Below are 18,237 nucleotides of genomic sequence, written 5' to 3'. Positions count from 1 at the left end.
CTGAACAATAAGATAAAATTAAACTTTTGTTTTTTTTTAATACAGAGAAAATCTAATTCTTCAAAAGAATGAGAACAAATATTTTTAAAATGACTACATTTAGGAGTTATTCTTCCTCAGACTGAGGTCAATGGATACATTTTAATCCTAACTATAAATTCAGATAAAAATGTAAATTCATTATAAAACTTTTCCTCTTTGTCATTCAATTAACTAACCGTGTGATTATTAAATTACGGTGGTAAGTTTGAAATTAGTCCCGAATTTCTCCAAGATACGAGGTGCCTGCAATCAAATTTCCAAACTATTCGTATGGGCATTTATTGATAGTACACACATGAAATTCTAGTCCCCTTCAAAGTAATCTCCTCCGACTGCAATGCTCTTGTTGTGCCATTCCAACAACTTCTGAAAGTCCTCTTGTGGGAGTGTATCAATGACTCTCATCAAAGCCTCTTTCATCTCCTCAATTGTCTCATAACGACAGCCTCTTAGGTTTTCCTTGAGCTTAGGTAATAACCAAAAGTCACATAGAGCAAGGTCTGGACTATAGGGAGGGTGAGGAACTGTCTTGATGGCCAATTTCGGTTAAATAGTCTGTGACAAGAATGGAGTTATGGACTGGTGCATTGTCCTGATGGAAATGAAAGTGACTTGATATGAAAAGTGCTTGCCTCTTCCGATGAAATCTCTTCCTGAACTCCCTTAAAACTCATGATATTCCTTGTTGAGTGTTTATCCAGTAGGAAACCAGTGCATGTAGATCGTGCCTGTGCTGTCAAAAAAAAGCTTGGTTTCTTGGTAGATTTACTCTATTTGGCCTTCTTGGGTCTGGGAGAGCTAACATGCTTCCACTGAGAATATTTTACATCTTCAGTTCTTCGAATAATTGTGTGTACAGTTCTCACACTGACATCAAACTGTGCAATTCTTTATTTGGCCAATTAACTGTGTTCTGACTTCCTTACTATTCCCACACCTCATCATCCCTCACAGACTCCCAGCTTTCTTTGAATCTCTGATGCTATTCAAAAACTGATGCTTGATTCAAGCAAGATGGCGCAAAAACAGTTTGAAGCATGGCATATGTTTGTGGCATTTTTTCCAAGTTTAAAATAGAATTTTACTGCATATCATTCTTCTACAGTGTCCTCACGTCTAGATTGAAATTCGCCAGCTGGCAATCGGGCTTTAGTAAGGTGTATTCCAATTCTTGCTGTAGTTCATTTGAACCTGTAATCATAAAAATTGGTCAGTCATTTTATAAAATGTATAGGATACTAAACATAGTACATATGTATACTATTAGTAATACACACAGACGAAAAAAACGCTTTGGATAATCACAGATTTCAAGGTAGTTCTATTAAAATAGCCATATTTTTTAAACCAAAGCACTTCAAGTCTTCAAATTACTACTGTCTTGTTCGGAAATGAATATACTTTCAAATGAATTAATAAATATGAATGTACATTATATGTTTTAAGCAAATAAAGTGATAAAAATGTGAACGTCATAAAATGGCGTTTTCGGTAAGGTTTTGTAATGACCCCCCCCCCCCTGTTTTCTAAAGGTCCATACCGTGATTGTATGAAGAATTTCATCATGAAATTTGGGAACAAATCAGAAGAGGTGTTAATCTTAATACTGTCAAGTGTCCGAAATATTTTTGACCCTTTCTTTTTTTGTCGTGTTAAAAATAAGACTTTAATATGACGAGTATCGAACATTTTGAAAAAAAAATTCTTCAGACATCCAGTAGTAAGTAAATCAATCTTTTTACTATCTTTATCAATTAAAAGTATTATTTTATGTTGAGTAGGACTGCGGTAATTGATAATTTAAAAGGACCTACCCGAAAAAAAAATTGTTTCTATTTCTCGAATTTGGTCAAATGAAGTTAGTATTACTAGAAGCAGCAGCAGCTCCAGCCTGTAGAATCAGCGATAGCACAGTGTATAAACAACACGCGTTCTTTAATTTTTATTCAAGAACGAATTAAGAAAAACATGAAAATATGAATATAAATGTTCTTATATGTTTAATGAAAGCTATTTTGTTATCAGAATAACATTAGTTTAGAACTATTCGGTTTTCAGAATGTATAATAACAACAATCCCAACCAATTTGGCATTATGAATCTGTTGCAATTTCTCACATTGCTCGTCAAATTTAAAAACATGGTTAAAAAAAACAAAATAAACTTTTGTAAATATATAGCTTGCATGCACTTTCATTCTTTAAATTAGTTTTGAACAACGAATTAAAACAATGTTTTACTGCGAACAGCCACAAATGTTTTTTTTCAAAATCAAAATAAGTATCAAAATCTCGTTTATACATATTCGAAAAAGTTGTCAAAAAACAAATATATAACAAATAAATTTTATCAAAGGCAAGATAAGTTACTTTTCTACCTAACTGGATAATTTTCTAGTGTTTTTATTTAATGTAACATGTTTATTCAGCTCGAAAAACGTACAGTGTTTACCGATGTATTGGAAAATTAAAAATGGCGCCCGACTCTCTTTGACACGGTAAGTTTGAGAAAAGGAGTTAAAAATAAAAAAAAACTATACAAAATACTTTTAAAAACTCACCGAATATATGTCAGCCTATGTCACGGTTTTAACTCTTTTCCCCAAACTTACCGTTTCAAGAGAGTCGGGCGCCATTTTAAATTTTCCAAAACATCGGTAAACACTGTTTTCAAGCTGAATAAACATGTTACATTAAATAAAAACACTAAAAAATTATCCAGTTAGGTAGAAAAGTAACTTGCTTTTGATAACATTTATTTGTTATATATTTGTTTTTTTGACAACTTTTTCAAATCTGTGTATAGTAATACAAACCCTCAAAATCTATATCAATATTCTTGAAATTTTAAAAGCAGTTAGAAAACACATCAAACTACAATTAGGAAGCTTTTTATTTCGTTATTTTTTTTTTTTTTTCTACTTATTAAGCGAAAGATATTTTTACAACCTGCTCCAGCATAGTATAAACGGCCTATGGAATTAACACCTTCAACTTTGAAAATAGAAATCAACAAATTTTTGAACGCTCTCTTTGAAAAAAAGCTCTCTTAACTTCACCTCTAATCCAAATTATGTGTGGCAAGTCTCCTCCTAAAACACTCTTTAACCCTAACACTAAGTTCGAGTGGCAAGCCCCCCCCCCCAACAAAATACCTCTGTAAGCCACATACAAGCATCTAAAACAAACCAACAAAAAATAGATCCTTCCTTAAAGAAAAATACACATAAAAATAAATTGGTTAACAATGCTAGAATGGCCAGGAAATGGTGAATTATTTTACATTAAATTTTTGTGAAACTAACCGCTCCCCCCTCTAATATTGTTTTTGTTAGCTTTGTCTCTGTCAAGTTTTCAGTATGTTCACACATAATTTTCCTTAGCCCTACAATTAATTCAAAGTCCGAATGGCAACCCTCCCCATATTCTCATTGCATAGAAACCCTCTTAAAACTACACATAATCATCTTTAAAAAAAAAAAAAAAGCATGCATATTTTCCCATAGAAAAAAAAAGTTAACTGCCCTAAAATGCTAGAATGACCTGTAATAGGAAATTATTTTACATTCAATTCTAAAATAATTTGTTTATCTTTCATCAAAGTTTTTCATGGCATTTTATACATAATTTCCTAAAAAGGTAGAATCCCATTTTGGAGGGGTGGTCAGAAGGAGTTGAGTGGGGTTAAACAGAAGGTGTACAATAATACCAAAGAAATATTGCAATATATTCATTTTTAAATGGTCTTATGTTTAGATTTAAGTTTTTTGCACATAAAGCACATTACAATTCAACTTTGAGTTCTCCAACTTCTTTTCTGTTTATGGATACATGGCATTTTTAAGGAATTGCTGCATATTTATGCACATTTACTGCAGATTATTTTGAAACCATAAACTTTGGGAGATTTTCAGTTGCATATTCTGATTCCTTGTACAAAAATACACTTATATGGTAAATTTCATTTCTTAGTCTTGTGCTTTAACAAAGATATGACATTTTTACTGAAAAAGTAGTGTAAAAAATGTGACGAAACGCATATGGTCTTAAAGAGGGAAAAATATCCAAATGTGTGAGGCACAAAAATAGCCATAACTTCCTTAATTTTAATCAGATTTTAAAAATTTAAAAAGATTCTTTCTTAGCTCATCAAGCTCTTTCTATGCATACCAATATTGAAATATTTCAAGCTATTTCAATTTTTTCATGTGTATTGCTAATACTATAGCATAGTATACATACAAAATTTTTGAGAATCTGCGACAATTTTAGATATCTGTATAAAAAAGTTTGGAAAGTTATATATTATTTAAGGCAACTAAGCAGAAGAATACCAAAATGAAAAAATTTAGTTTGCCAAGTATTTTTTCAATGTTCTAATTTTGTATTTTTATGTTCTTTTGTTACAGATAAACTTAAAAGACCCCATTCAGATGTGATACAAATTTTAAGAGTGCAGCCTAAAAATACATACCCTAAAGTTGTTGGGATGCGTATTAAAAGGCCGATCCCAAACATAAAAGACTCTTGTATGTACAAAGTAAAGTCTCTTGTTGATGCCTCATTTTTCATGGGTCACTCATTCCGTGTGGGATGGGGACCTAACTGGACTTTTGTACACAGTGGAATGTCTGTTGGGAATGCAACAAGTAAGTTATATCTTGTGAAAGTAACATTTACATTTCTTTCACATTTTTATGACCTTCTTCTTGTAAATTGTATTGAGAAAATTAACTCATTCTCCATAAATTTGTTCCATGAACAAGAATAGATCAGCCTGCATGTTTCATAATGTAAAAAAAAAACAAAAAACAAAAAAAGATGTAAGTGTATAAGAAAACTGTCATAATTTTCCAGGTATTGAAGTGATGTGACATATGAACAAAAACAAATGGTTTTATTGATTTTACTAGTGGACTGTTCAGCATTGCCCAGTCATAAAACATGCTTAAATATGATACTTTAATTTATGCAGATTTAATATTTATTATTATTATTATAGAGCCAGTATTATTATCGATTATTGTATTGTACTTAATATATAGTAGTGATTTCAAGTTTTTCTAAAAAAATGAATTTATTGCTATCAGCTACAATTGAAACCAGCTAGCACTCCAGTGTTATTCATTACTATAAGATCCACTAACAGATGGATATCAAAATCCTAAAAATTAACCAACATTAACATCTGCATGTATTTTTGTACATGCATAGAGAATCACTTTAAGTCAACTTACATTTGTCAAGTTTCAATTATATCAATTTTGACAACTTAGCAGGTATTTTTACCGGCTAAAAACCAAATCGAATTTGTACTATATGTTCAAATTCCCTATATATCATGTTTCAAATCTTTATGCCAAATATTGACAGTAGTTTGGTAGACCATTTCTGACAGACAAGGTCACTTTTATATATGCAGATAAATCTTTGTGTATCTTTATTTTTCAAAATTGATCACATCTGTATTGTAGTAAATATGAACTTACTGTTTAATTCAACGGAGATGGGAAGTGTCTTTGATATTTTGAGAATGTCTTTTTGAAAAAATAAAAAACTAGCTAGAATAAAACGTGACCATTACTTCACAATCTACAAGATGACCTGCTGATATTATGAACAACTATCTGACGATATTGATAAGATTTATTTAGCTGGGTTGAATCAGCTTATTGAGCTGCAAGCTTTGTTTGCTTTGCTTGATCTTTCTAGTGACCGAAAAAAAAATCTATTCTTGTCCAGAATTCTCTCTAATATTTAAAACCAAAAACACAGAAAAAAATGTTATTTCAAATTTTTAGTAATCTGTAACATGTTACAAAATGAATGTATTTAAGAAGGGAAATAATTCACCGGTGACATGTAGCTATGTATGGCTATGAAAAAAAAGACTCAATGATTTCGGGTTCCATGGGAGGAGTAAAAAAGGGGAATATATTTTCTACTACTTATGTGGGATTACATGGATTAAATATCTGAAAGTGAGGCAAGGAGGGTAAATTATAATATTTGTAAGATGGTGACTAAGTGTATGCATTCTTACTTGAAAACATGCTGCAGTGCTTGCTGGAAATGGTGAGTGTGATAGCTTTGCATGCCTAGGCTTTCTAATGAGTTTCTATATTGTACGCAAGCCTGTAAGAAAATGATGTTCTCATTTTTATGCATAGTAATCTGTTACAATTACTGGAAAAGGGAAAATTTTGTCTACCTAAGAAACTTGATAGTGTGGCCAGGACTGGAACTCTAATTACAATGTGCAGAAAAAAAAATTTAAAAGGTCTCTTCAATCACAATTGTTTATTCAAAATTGGAGAGATTTTCTTATTGAAACATCAGTCATTGGTACTTATACAGTTTAATCAAGACATTAAAAAATAAAAATATTGAAAAGTTATATTGTACGTACCCATTATGGAACGAAGTTCTCAAAAAAAATATCACTTAATTTGATCAAGTTTTTTTTTTTTTTTTTTTTTTTCTACAGAGGAAAACCAAATTTTTAATGAGATTTATCATATTGTTGCAATTTACCTATTTACGGACATGATGAGAGGGTGCCTTTTAAACGAAAGAGTAAAATGAAAAAAGAGTAAAAAGGACATACAAACTCTGTAAAATCAGTGAAAAAAACTAAAATATTTATCTAGGTATTTTTTTTCTGCCCGTGTTTCAAAATGATCTTGTCAAATTTTGACAAATTAAGCAATGACTGGAGTTATCTCCCCTGGTACTCCCTCCTTTTTTAGCAAAAAAAAAAAGAAAAACAAGATGGACATTACCTGATCAATCTCATTAAAATTTAATTTCCCTCTCTAAAAAAAGATCTGCTTGATCAAATTAAATGATTTTGTTTGTATGAAAACTTTATTCCATAACGAGTACGTACAATATAATTTTTTAATATTTTCATTTTTTAATGTCTTGATTAAACTGTACAAGTACCCAGTTATTTTATGTGAATTGTTCCAGCTTTCAAATATTTTAGTACATCATGATGTATTCCAGAAAAAAATCTTTTTTAACAGGGATCACACAGGCTTGAAAAATTCTTGAATTTTGGCTTTTGTTTTAAAAAGGTCTTATTTCTATCTTGAAAAATATGAAAAAAATCGTATTATGTCCAGTAAAAGTTTGTGCTGAAATATTAAAAATATAATCAAAATGAATACTGTTAAATTTATAAAAATACCATTGAAATATTTTTTAAAATATTGAAAGTAAAACTCAAAATACATGTTCCGAACTTGCATTGTATTATTGTGGATATAAGAGTTATGTCCCTTTATCATAAAACCATCTGATGTTTTCCATATAACATTGGATAGGTTTGTGATAAAGGGACATAACTTTTGTATCCAGAATATTAGAAATTAAAAGTTTAAAGATAAAATGAACAGAGCATAGGTTAATCTACAATGGGGTAAAAATAACATTTAATCACGCTTGGTTGGCCAAATGTAAGTGGGGCAGGAATGTAAATTTGATTGTTGACGGGCATATTGTTGTGTATGTAAAAAGACATTTGTTTTGAGCAAAATGGGTGAAAGTGCTTTTAAATCTCACATGGCTGGCCTTAAACATAAAATGAACGAAAGCTGTAAATAGTTGATCAGTTTTGTTGTGCGTGAGAGAACTGCATGTAAATAACTGACCTTTTAAAGCTACTTTATGAAATAAAGATATAAATGAAAATGACTTTTCCTGTTGTCAATTTTTTTGATTTATATCATTTTTTTGAAAACTCAAATTTTATCTGGAGAAGGCCTTGAAAATGGACATTGAAAACCTGCACAAACTCTATTTAAGAACTGTATGAGCAAACGTACTTTTTAAAGATGTAAACATTTTTTTATATACCGCATAATCACATTGACATGCTGGTTCTTGTTAGATCACTAAAGTTAAGTGATGTTGAGTGTGTTAAATGCGTGATTGTTTTGTAATACCAGGTGCTGTATGTGTTCTGGAGAGGGATGGGAGTCACCAGGCTATTCTTGCCCAAAACGTTCTGCATGAAGCTTCCCCATGACCTCCCCATGCATCCATCCAAACATTTTCTTTTTTTGTTTATGAATAGACAATTTTGATATTTTTAGGGGTTTTCTTTTTGTTTTTGTTTTTTATTACAAAAAAAAAAATATTCACATGCTTTTAATCTTATTTGAATTTATTACATCAAAAAGAAATAATCTATTGAAATTAATTTTTATAACTTGAAATTTATTTTATTTTTCAGATCCTACTCTAGAAAAATTTTCCATTCTGACTAGAAATGAAAAAAAAGTTTCTAATACAGACTGGAAAGTAAACTTGGAAAAATTAAATGTATCTCATTTTTTGACAAGTAAAAATCCTGCTGTCATTGTAAGTATATTTCTCATCAAATATTTTGTCTTGAAAAAAATAAAATAAAATAATTCTAAAATTCTTTAATGATTTTTCTTTTTTTAATTTTTTTTTTTTTACTTTTGTAGAATCAACACAAATGGATGTTGGAAAACCAACTTGACCATTCCTATAGTACTATAGAAAATGATTGTCCTTATTTCTCTCCAGCGACTGGAACAAAATCTTTGAACATATATGCTGCCATGGCAGAACAGGATGTAGAAAATATGAGTAAGTTGCTCCAGATGTTTGCAAAGTATTTTATGTTTAACTTAAATTATTTTAGAACATTTTTCTTATACTTCATTTGATTTGTTTTCATCTTTTGTTTTGTTTCAGTTTCCTTACCAGATTATGAACAAGTTCATCATATGCGGACATGTTGGGATATTTGTGTGGCCCTTTGGGGAAATCCTATTGAGCTTCATAGTCAAGGTTTGTTTATTTTAAATTTTTTTTGTCTAATCTCTATCTTGTATTCAAATTTCTTTTATCGATTTTTATAGTAATTTTATTTTTGTTTAATTTTGCTGGGTTGTAAATGTAATCAATAATGTAACCATGTTTTTAACAAAAAAGCTTGTTTTTTTTTTTTTTTTTTGTTTAACCATAAATTTTTGTACTTGCTTCAGCAAATGACAAAACAAGTTATGAGTATCATCAGATGAGACGAGAAGCCATCTCTCGTTGGATATCTGAAACAGAAGCTAATGCAATCAACTCCGAAATTGAAAAGAACTCTTATCAGGTTAGTTTGTTTTGGATTCTTTTGTATATAATTTCTTTTTTTTAAATTTTATTTGATTATTTAGGCACCTTTTTTAACTCCCTTCACCACATCTAAACCCTCTATTGCCACAGATGTAAGGGTCTGTTATGAATTAAGTCCCCATATCCATAGGGAATTGTGCAGCAATTACTTTTAAATTCCTGTATATTGGTGTAGGAAGTAAGAATTTCAAAGTTATATATAAAATAAAAATCTTAATGAAAATTCATTCAAATTTAAAAAAAAAAAAAAAAACTTGTAAGGAAAGTATACAAATTTTTAATTATTCGACAAGTACAAATAAAAAAACCTTAATCCATGGAGTTTTGAAGAATGCAATTCTTATCCAAGAAGTTTGCAAAATATACAATAAATTTTGCAGGTTAATGCATTAAAGGAAAAAAACATGAAATTAATCATATTTGCATGAAAAAGTTATTTAACAGACGGTTTATAGGGATTCAATGAGATTAAGAAAGTAAGAAACGGGGGGGGGGGGGGTAAAAATCCAGTGAGAAAGACTAAAATCCAAAACAATAAAAATCCAAGATGAATCCGTTGAAAATTAATTATAAATGTCTAGGGTAAAATGCAGCTTCCAGAAAAAAAAAAAAAAAATCATGAAGTGCTCCAAAATGTCTCTAAATTATTGCTTTGACCTCATCTAGTTTAAGATTTTTTTAAATGTGTGATAACTTTGAATTCATGTTTAAGTCCAGTATGAGAAGATTTGGTATGTTTACATCAAAAAAGTTTTGTGTAGGTGGCGAGATCTTGGCATTATTCTGTTTACTTTTGAAGACTTATCTTTAATAATTTGTAGCTGACATTTATTATGAAGAGATTAAGAAAAATAAAATTATGAATCTTCTGTTATAATGAATTAATGATACATAAATAGATATATTTAAATGAGAACATTTGAAACCTGAAAATTTTATGAAATGATTTTATCATTTTTATTTACTTTTTTTTTTCTTTTTTTTAATGGTAAATTCCAAATTTTTGCCAATATCAAAGCTTTATCAAGGAAAGGATAGTCCGATGTAGTTTGCTTTTTTATTTTCTTAATGTTAAGAGGTCAACGCCTCCCAAAGAGAAAAAAACGTCTTGTATCGTGCAACAAAAAAAGTAAATTAAAAAAATGATTTTATCATTTCATAACATTTTCAGGTTTTCAAATGTTCTCGTTTAAATTTATATAAATAAATGTTTTCAAAAATGTGATTCTCCATTTATAAATATGTATTTATCAGTCTAAATAATAGAATTACATTAGCCAAATTCTGATGTACTTTGTCACTTTTATTTAAAGCTTTTTCTTTTTACTGAAATGGTGCGCTTTAAAATATAATGCAATGTGAGTATGTCTCGCATATAATCTGAACACGAGTAATTTCAATCAATATCTGTAACTTAGCTATATTAATTGTAGTGTTCTGTAAATAAGTAATAAAAAAAAAACTTAATATTGAGATCAATTTTACTGTAGTAGAAGCATCGGTATAAGAAATTTTAAAATCTTTTAAGAAACCAGATAACACAATGCAGGATTTTTCAATTTTTTTTTTAATCCAAATTTCTCCTACATGAAACCAGTATAAACATTGTAAGGTTTGCACATAACTATGAAAGGGCATCCTTACAGCAATGTACATATGTATATTGCTGCAAGGATTGGGGGGGGGGGGGTATTGTATTCATGCACAAGCACTAGGAGTAATATGGAATAAGAATGAAGATTTAAAAAAAAAAAGAAGAAAAAAGTACTTATCCTTCATAAGTCCAGATGGTAACAAAAAAAATAATTCAAAAAGCAAATGAAAGAAATATATATTTTCCAAAAATATGCATAAAATGTGGGCCTAGATAATTGTATCTGCAAGTTTTTATAAGAAAACTAATTGAAATAGGGAGAAAATTATTTTTTAATGATTATAATTAACTAAACAATTGAATACTTTTTTTGTGTTAGATTTATGCTTTTATAAAACCATTTTTATAACCAGATTATTCATGAATTCATATAACATTAATTTGTCTTTTTCTTTTCAGGTAAATGGTCATTTGAAGAATATAATGAGTTACCTAAGTGGACGGCAAGTTCCAGAAGCTTGTGCTGCCGCACAGAAAGCGGATGACGATTATTTAGCGCTGTTACTTGCCCAAGCAGGAGGTGTTAACAAATTCTGTAAACAACATATTGAACAACAGCTGGACAATTTCAATAAGTATGGTGTAAGTAGCTTTTATTTATTTTTAATAGAATTTTATGCTTATGGAAGAGAAGATAATTTTATGCAAAATCAAAATATCCAATGTGAAGAAATTAAAACAAGGTATTGCTATGAGGGTTGTTTCAAAAGTAAAACCTATTTTTTTTTTTTTTTTTTTTTTTTTTTTACTCAAAATGTAAGTGCTACAAAAACTGGAGTGGTACCATTAAAACGAGCAACCTTTTGTGCTCCAGAATTATTTTTTCTATATAGTCACCACTTTTGCCAGGAATTCAGGGACTCATTTCTACTTGTCATTCGTCCGTGACAGGTTGTTTTCTTAGAATCTCATACCGTGAATATCTGCAACAGAGATGAAACTTTCTGTTCATGAATACACAAGTTCAGTCATCATAACAATGAAATTTGCAATCATGTGGAATAAAAAAAAAGGAGGTATTACTTTTAGAATGCCCGCTCATAGTATGTATATCTCAACACTGACAGTAATTCTTGAAATGATAAATCCAAATAACAGGTAGTAGGGATCCAGTTAACAATAATGATAATAAAATCAGGCCTGGGTTACAAATAAAATAAATCTGATGTAAAATTTGAAACTTTGTAATTTTAACGTGATTAATAAATTCACAAATGATCAGAAATTCATCCGTAAGAGAAAGAAAGGCAAAAATTCTTTGATCTGAAAATTAAGAATAAGAACTAACTTCTCTTAGTTTATCAAGTTACATATGGCTGATGTTCAAACTGGGTTTTGTCATTTATACAGTAATAATCTGATATTACGTGTGATATGCTGTCCTCACTTACTGCCATGTAGGTGATGGCAACTGTTTCTGTGCCTTAAAATGGTGCTGATATCCTGTCACAACTGCAAATCTTGTCAACATAAAGATTATTATAAAGCATGTTATTCTCTTTGCAGTTTCATATTCAAATAAAATGGGTGTACTTTTGGTTGTTAATAGCATTCCATGTTAATTAATTTTTCCCCACCTTGATATCATAGAAAATGGTATTGCTTCATGTGTATGTTATCTTTGTTTAAATTTTAACTTTGACAAGTAGAAATAAGTCTCAAGCCCGTAACCTGTTTGAATATTGTACATTAGTGTATGTATACATGTACTGCTCTGAATTGATTGTGGATAACAAAATTTTAATTCATGAAAAATTCAGAAATCTGCAAATGTATTTGTTGGTGTCTATAGTTTTACTTCAGCTCATAACTGGAACTTACTAAATCTGTTATATAAATGTGTGTGTATGTAAAATCATATGCTGATCTCTGATAGTCACATGTTTGGGCTGTGGTTCATCTTGATCTGGCTGTGTTGTCTTGACAACCAAGAGTGTATGCTGGTTCACAAAAGCAACACAAACTTCCAAGAAAAAATATAAACTTTGATATCTTGTGTATGCCAGTTGTGCTGTGAGTGTCTGTGTGACACTGTCACAAAAAGGGCCCTTCAGCGCTAAGTTCCAGTGTATAATCTAGGACCTAACCGAGACAATTTTTAAGTTGAGGCATCATTGTTGTTCATCTGAAGTTGTCATTATGTCAATTATGGCTAAGAGTGGTCCATAATATGTATATACTAGCAGGATTATCTGGCTTTGCTTGTGTTAGTGTGAGATAGCTGTATATCTTACTCAGCTATTTAGATATATATTAATACTTTTGAACTAATGCTTATAAATAGATAAATTTTATTGTGCAACACTTTCGAAAAGTGATATTAACTCTGTTAAGGGGGTGGCTTTAGATGCAGAACTTTTTCTATTATGTTCACATGTAAATTGTACACATGAGTACATTTATATTTGAAGTACATTAGTATGTTTTCATTTTTAAGAACAGATATATAAACAAGCAGGGAGACCCGACATTGTCCAGGATTGAATGATGATTAACAAATTTTTCACACTCCCATATTTTTGTCATCAAAATCCGTGAAATCAATTGATTTCGAATTGATTGATTGCCTGCACTAGTTAGAGACCCACTGCGATGTATCTGGAGGAAGTTTGACATACCTCCCCACAGTGACTTAGTCTACAATATATTGTAGTTTACATTGCACTGTAAAGAACCTACTGTTGATTTTATAAAATTTTTATATAATGGCTTGAATTAGTTGAAAATGCAAGAGTCAAGTATCATGAGTCAGTTGTGCTCTAAATAAAAACATTCATTTCGAACACGCCCTTGTCTTAACAAAGAACCTACTGTTGATTTTATATGCCGAGCCATTCTACTTGTGCAGTGATAAAACTTCTCAAATGTACTTCTGATGTTAGGCTATATAAGGCTGTTAACTTTGGTCAAAATCGGATTGTTCCTTCTTTAATTGGATTTTTTCAATTTTCGATACTTATGGTAGGTATTCTGATACAAAACTTAAGAACCCACCCATACACATAAAATACATACAAAAAGCATCTGTGTCGTTTCATAGTCCATAGGGAATTAACTCTCCTACACACAAAGTATGTTTTATATATATAAGTAGAGATATGCAACTCTATCATTTACGAAGAGAGTAACTTGGTTTGCCTGCACTGTGGGAACTTCTTTGGAAGGGCTGTTGCATCCTGGTATAGCACATTAGCTCCTCGATTGGAAAATAAAATGCATAGGCCCCTTTAAATCAAGAAAACTTCTGCTTGATGAGTATTGCAGAGTTCTCAGTGTCATGGTAGTTTTTTTTTTTTTTTTTTTTTTTTTTTTTTTTTTTGTCATTAATTCTCTCCTGAGAATTATCTATTTTGGCTGGGAAAATGTATTCTGTATAAAATATGCAAACAAAGCATTTTTATATAAAATATTTTTTTACTTCACCATTTGAAGAAGCATTTTAAGAACATGAGTTGAGCTAGCATGAGACAGACCTTGATGAGTTCCACTTTTAAAACATTTTGTGACTACTGCCAACTTGGATTTGAGTTCCAACTTAATGAATCTCTTGTGATGATAAAAATAAAAAAGAGTATTAAAAGACAAAGAGATTGAAGTATTGTCATTAAGTTTTACAAATGTTGATGTTGGCTAACTAAATCTGACCTTGTTCACCTACCTTGTTCACCTGTAAACCTTGATTGCTTTGACATGGTTGGGATTTTATAAACATCTGAGCTAATCGAATATGATTTTAGAGCATGTTCTGAAGTCTTCATGATTTTAATGAGTTTCAAACTATGCTCATCTCGCCGCAAGTGCAGAAAGGCTTTTAAATGTGAGTACCAGCTCCTTGTGACACGCACATACACAACACATGTGTTAGATAGATAGATTTAGGTATATAAAGATAGGTGTTTGTTCTAAATATACCAAAATTCATTTACATTATATAAAATGTTAAAAAAAACAATTCTTTGATTTCATATTTTATTTATTTATTTATTTTTTTTTAAATCTAGAGGTAGAATTGAAACCATTCACTAAATGCTTTTAATCTAATACTTTTCTAACTAAACGAAACATTTCAGTCAACTTTTAAAAATGGGACTCAAGAAAAATCTTATATACATATTTGAAGTTTTAAGGTTTCTATCTTTATAGGCCACTTACAAGCACATAAAAATTTGAGAACTTTTTTTCAGAGAATTATATATATCTCAAAATGGAATATATTTAAAGGTTTAGAGATCCATATAGGTTCTTAAGACTAGAAGGGCATTCAGAAATTCAGAACCTCTTTGATTGTCTTAAGATTTTATACATATGATTTAAATTTTGTAAAATTAAAATATATTTGAAGTTTTAAAGAGGTGAGAGCTCACGTCTTTGTAAGTGCACTTAGAGATTCTGGAACACTTCCATTGTCTTCCACAAATTTTACATGGGAATATACTTTAGGATTTTATGTATCTACATAACCCCTTTTTCTACAGAAAATGCACAAACATTATACATACAGACATTGAGTTTTGTGTGTTAAATCCGTGTCAATTATAGGTCGTAAATGTTTGTCAGGCAAATATTGTTTAAAAATTTTATTTTTATAAATTATCATTAGAAAATGTTTCACTAAATATTTTGATATTTCATTTTGAAAAGTCCTAAAGAGTTGTTGCTGATATATCCATATTTCTCATATTCATATATATATATATATATATATAAAATATGATTATTTTATCGTGAAGTAAATTTATTAAGTGATATCTTTTTATATAACTAATTTTCTAAGTTATTTAAGTTTTGAAGCAAGTTTTCAGTTCGTATAAAATCCTAAATGTTTTTTTGTCTTTGTTTTTCCCCCCAGGTTGGTGAATTTATAGCACCCGAACGTTTAAAAATTCTTAGCTTATTGGCAGGAAAGATGGTTCTTAAAGTTGGTAAACAAACCATAAATGTCTGTGAAGATATGAATTGGAGAAGAGCACTTGGACTTCATCTTTGGTAATTATTATAATAACACTCACTCTGCTGAAGATATATTTTTTAATGTTTTGTATACAACTCCCCAACAGTTAATTTACTTCATAGCTGTAATTTGTTTTCTTATGAGAACAACTGATTTATATTTGTATCATTTTACTATGAAATTAATACTTACACTTTAAAAAAAGATAAAACGTTATCTCTATAATCATTTCATTTAATCACTATATTAATAAAAATTGTAACTATCACATATTTTTTGTTTCTACATACCTTAGATATTCTTTTTATATTTACAATTAATCGAATATTTATTTAAATCAAAAATGTAATAGAATAAACATTTTAAATTCTATATAAAAAAATCTTTGAAATCCTGTAAAAAATAACTGTTCTGAAATATGCTTATTTAAAAAAAATGTATAAATATAATCATACAATTAAAGTAGCAAAGAAAATGTATATTTTTACTGAAAGAAATATTCCTTGTAACATATCTATTGTTTTGTAATGCTTTTTCAAACTACCTGTTTATCTGTGTTGCATTGTTAGTGGTTAATAAACTAAAAACAATTGTTTCCCAATTGATCTCTTTAAAATACCGGCTAACTTCAAGTATTTCAAAATTTTTAAATGTGTGAAAGTAGTAACAAGTGATAATAAAAATGAAAATCATTCTTAGGTATAAAGCCATGAAAATGATTTTTCCTTTTAATTTGTGTAGATAAATTGAAGAGTTTGTCTCTCAAATTACCATTTATTAACTAAAACTTTCACATTAACTTGATTTAACTTGTATGCTTAATGTCATTCTTTTGTATATTTCTAAGTTGTCATATGTATACACACATACAAGTTTAAGCATATTGATAGCATTAACTAATAGAGGTTTTATGAATAAAATTATATAAACATTAGGAAGAACCTGTATGAATCTATCAACATTTTAGATGTTAACTCATCAGAGTTTTAAAGTGAATTTTGCAATCAAAAAATAAAAATTTCCAAAAGTTTTAACAAAAAAAAATGGCAGCTGAAAAGTTAACCTCATTAAAGATGCTATTTCTTCGTTTTGATTTGACAGCTCTTTTTCCCCACTGAACACATTTCGATATTGCTTGGTTATCCATGTACAATCTTATATATATATATATATATATATATATATATATATATATATATATATATATATATGCATGCACACAGACATAACAAAAAAGAATCGACACCCATAGAAATAATGTATTTCAATAAACATATCATTTATAGAACAAAATCAAAAATAAATGGTCACAAATTTAATAACTAATATTTAGTTGACATTCCTTTTGCTGTTTTTAATGCTAGGACCCTTTTAGGCATCGTATTGATCGTAATATCATCTTTAAGAATTTTTTGCCATGCCCAACACAATGATTCTAAAAGTTCAGGCTTAGAAGAAGGCTTTCTTTTCATTTTGCAAAGGCTCCCATCTAATATACCCCAGAGGTTTTCAATTGGGTTCATATCCAGGGACTGACTTGGCCATAGAAGTTTATTAATCCCATTTTGGTTCAACCAATGTTGTGTCACCTTAACAGAGTGACAGAGCTCAATCTTCCATGAATAGGGAGTTAACTTGGTTCATTTTATCATTTGAGAATATTGGTAGTAGGGGTCCTTCATGTTATAGAGATTCATATTTAGCAGAATTGATGTTTCCTTTTCTGAGCAACCATTACTCTAAATTGCATCCCATAATATAATTGAGAACCCCCCCCACACACACCCCATGTTTCGGTTTTGGCTGCAGTCTTTTAAAGTTAAACTCTTGTTGAGGGAGCCTTAATACCTATACCCTTCCACTGACAGGAAATAATACAAATTGTGACTCATCAGAAAAAATTACATTGGTCCAAAAGGTCATCGGTCTCTCCATCTCACGAGTACAATCTTTTCTGCACTTGATATTGACAGGACAAAGAGGTTTCCTTCTCATAGCTCTGCCATAGTAGCCCAGCTTGTGAAGATACCTGATGTTCTGAGAGTGACACCAGCTTGCATTGCAGAGGCTTTGTACCAAGGATCCTCTTCAATAGTTCTTTTTAGGAGACATAAGGTTCTATTAGAGGGCTCTGGTCGACCTGAATGAGGTTTTGTGCACTCTTTGTAATCTCGTGTGAGTTGTATGAATATTCTATTAACAATGGAAAGATTTCATGCTATTTTGCATTGACCTACAATTTCTCCCCGCAGAAATTCTGATAGATCTGGTGTTCGTTAGGATTGTGGCATGCTTCAATGTTGTTAAATGCAATTTTAATGAGATACTCGAAGTTATTTCAGCACTATTCTTATCTGTAAATATAAATAAGCATGTATTAATCTTAGGAAAATATTTATCTTGGTGTCTTTTTTTCTGTCGTGTGTGTG

General features: G+C 29.9%; 1 protein-coding gene across 4 annotated transcripts in view; it reads left to right on the top strand.

Moving 5' to 3' along the window:
- Nucleotides 1-18,237, top strand: part of LOC145268230 (nuclear pore complex protein Nup98-Nup96-like) — a 153,955-nt gene that overhangs the window by 118,273 nt on the left and 17,445 nt on the right. For all 4 annotated transcript variants that reach the window (XM_080123548.1, XM_080123550.1, XM_080123551.1 and 1 more), the window contains 7 exons: nucleotides 4,451-4,690; nucleotides 8,281-8,408; nucleotides 8,519-8,663; nucleotides 8,772-8,867; nucleotides 9,065-9,180; nucleotides 11,257-11,439; nucleotides 15,707-15,843. In XM_080123548.1, the coding sequence (XP_079979674.1) occupies nucleotides 4,451-4,690; nucleotides 8,281-8,408; nucleotides 8,519-8,663; nucleotides 8,772-8,867; nucleotides 9,065-9,180; nucleotides 11,257-11,439; nucleotides 15,707-15,843 (1,045 nt within the window). The remainder of the gene's footprint in view (nucleotides 1-4,450; nucleotides 4,691-8,280; nucleotides 8,409-8,518; nucleotides 8,664-8,771; nucleotides 8,868-9,064; nucleotides 9,181-11,256; nucleotides 11,440-15,706; nucleotides 15,844-18,237) is intronic.

This window comes from Euprymna scolopes, chromosome 43 (genome assembly GCF_053919585.1).
Source record: "Euprymna scolopes isolate OS-2025 chromosome 43, ASM5391958v1, whole genome shotgun sequence".
Taxonomy (NCBI): Eukaryota; Metazoa; Mollusca; class Cephalopoda; order Sepiida; family Sepiolidae; genus Euprymna; species Euprymna scolopes.
Note: the sequence above shows the minus strand (reverse complement) of the source record. Positions and strands in the feature narration are given on the sequence as shown.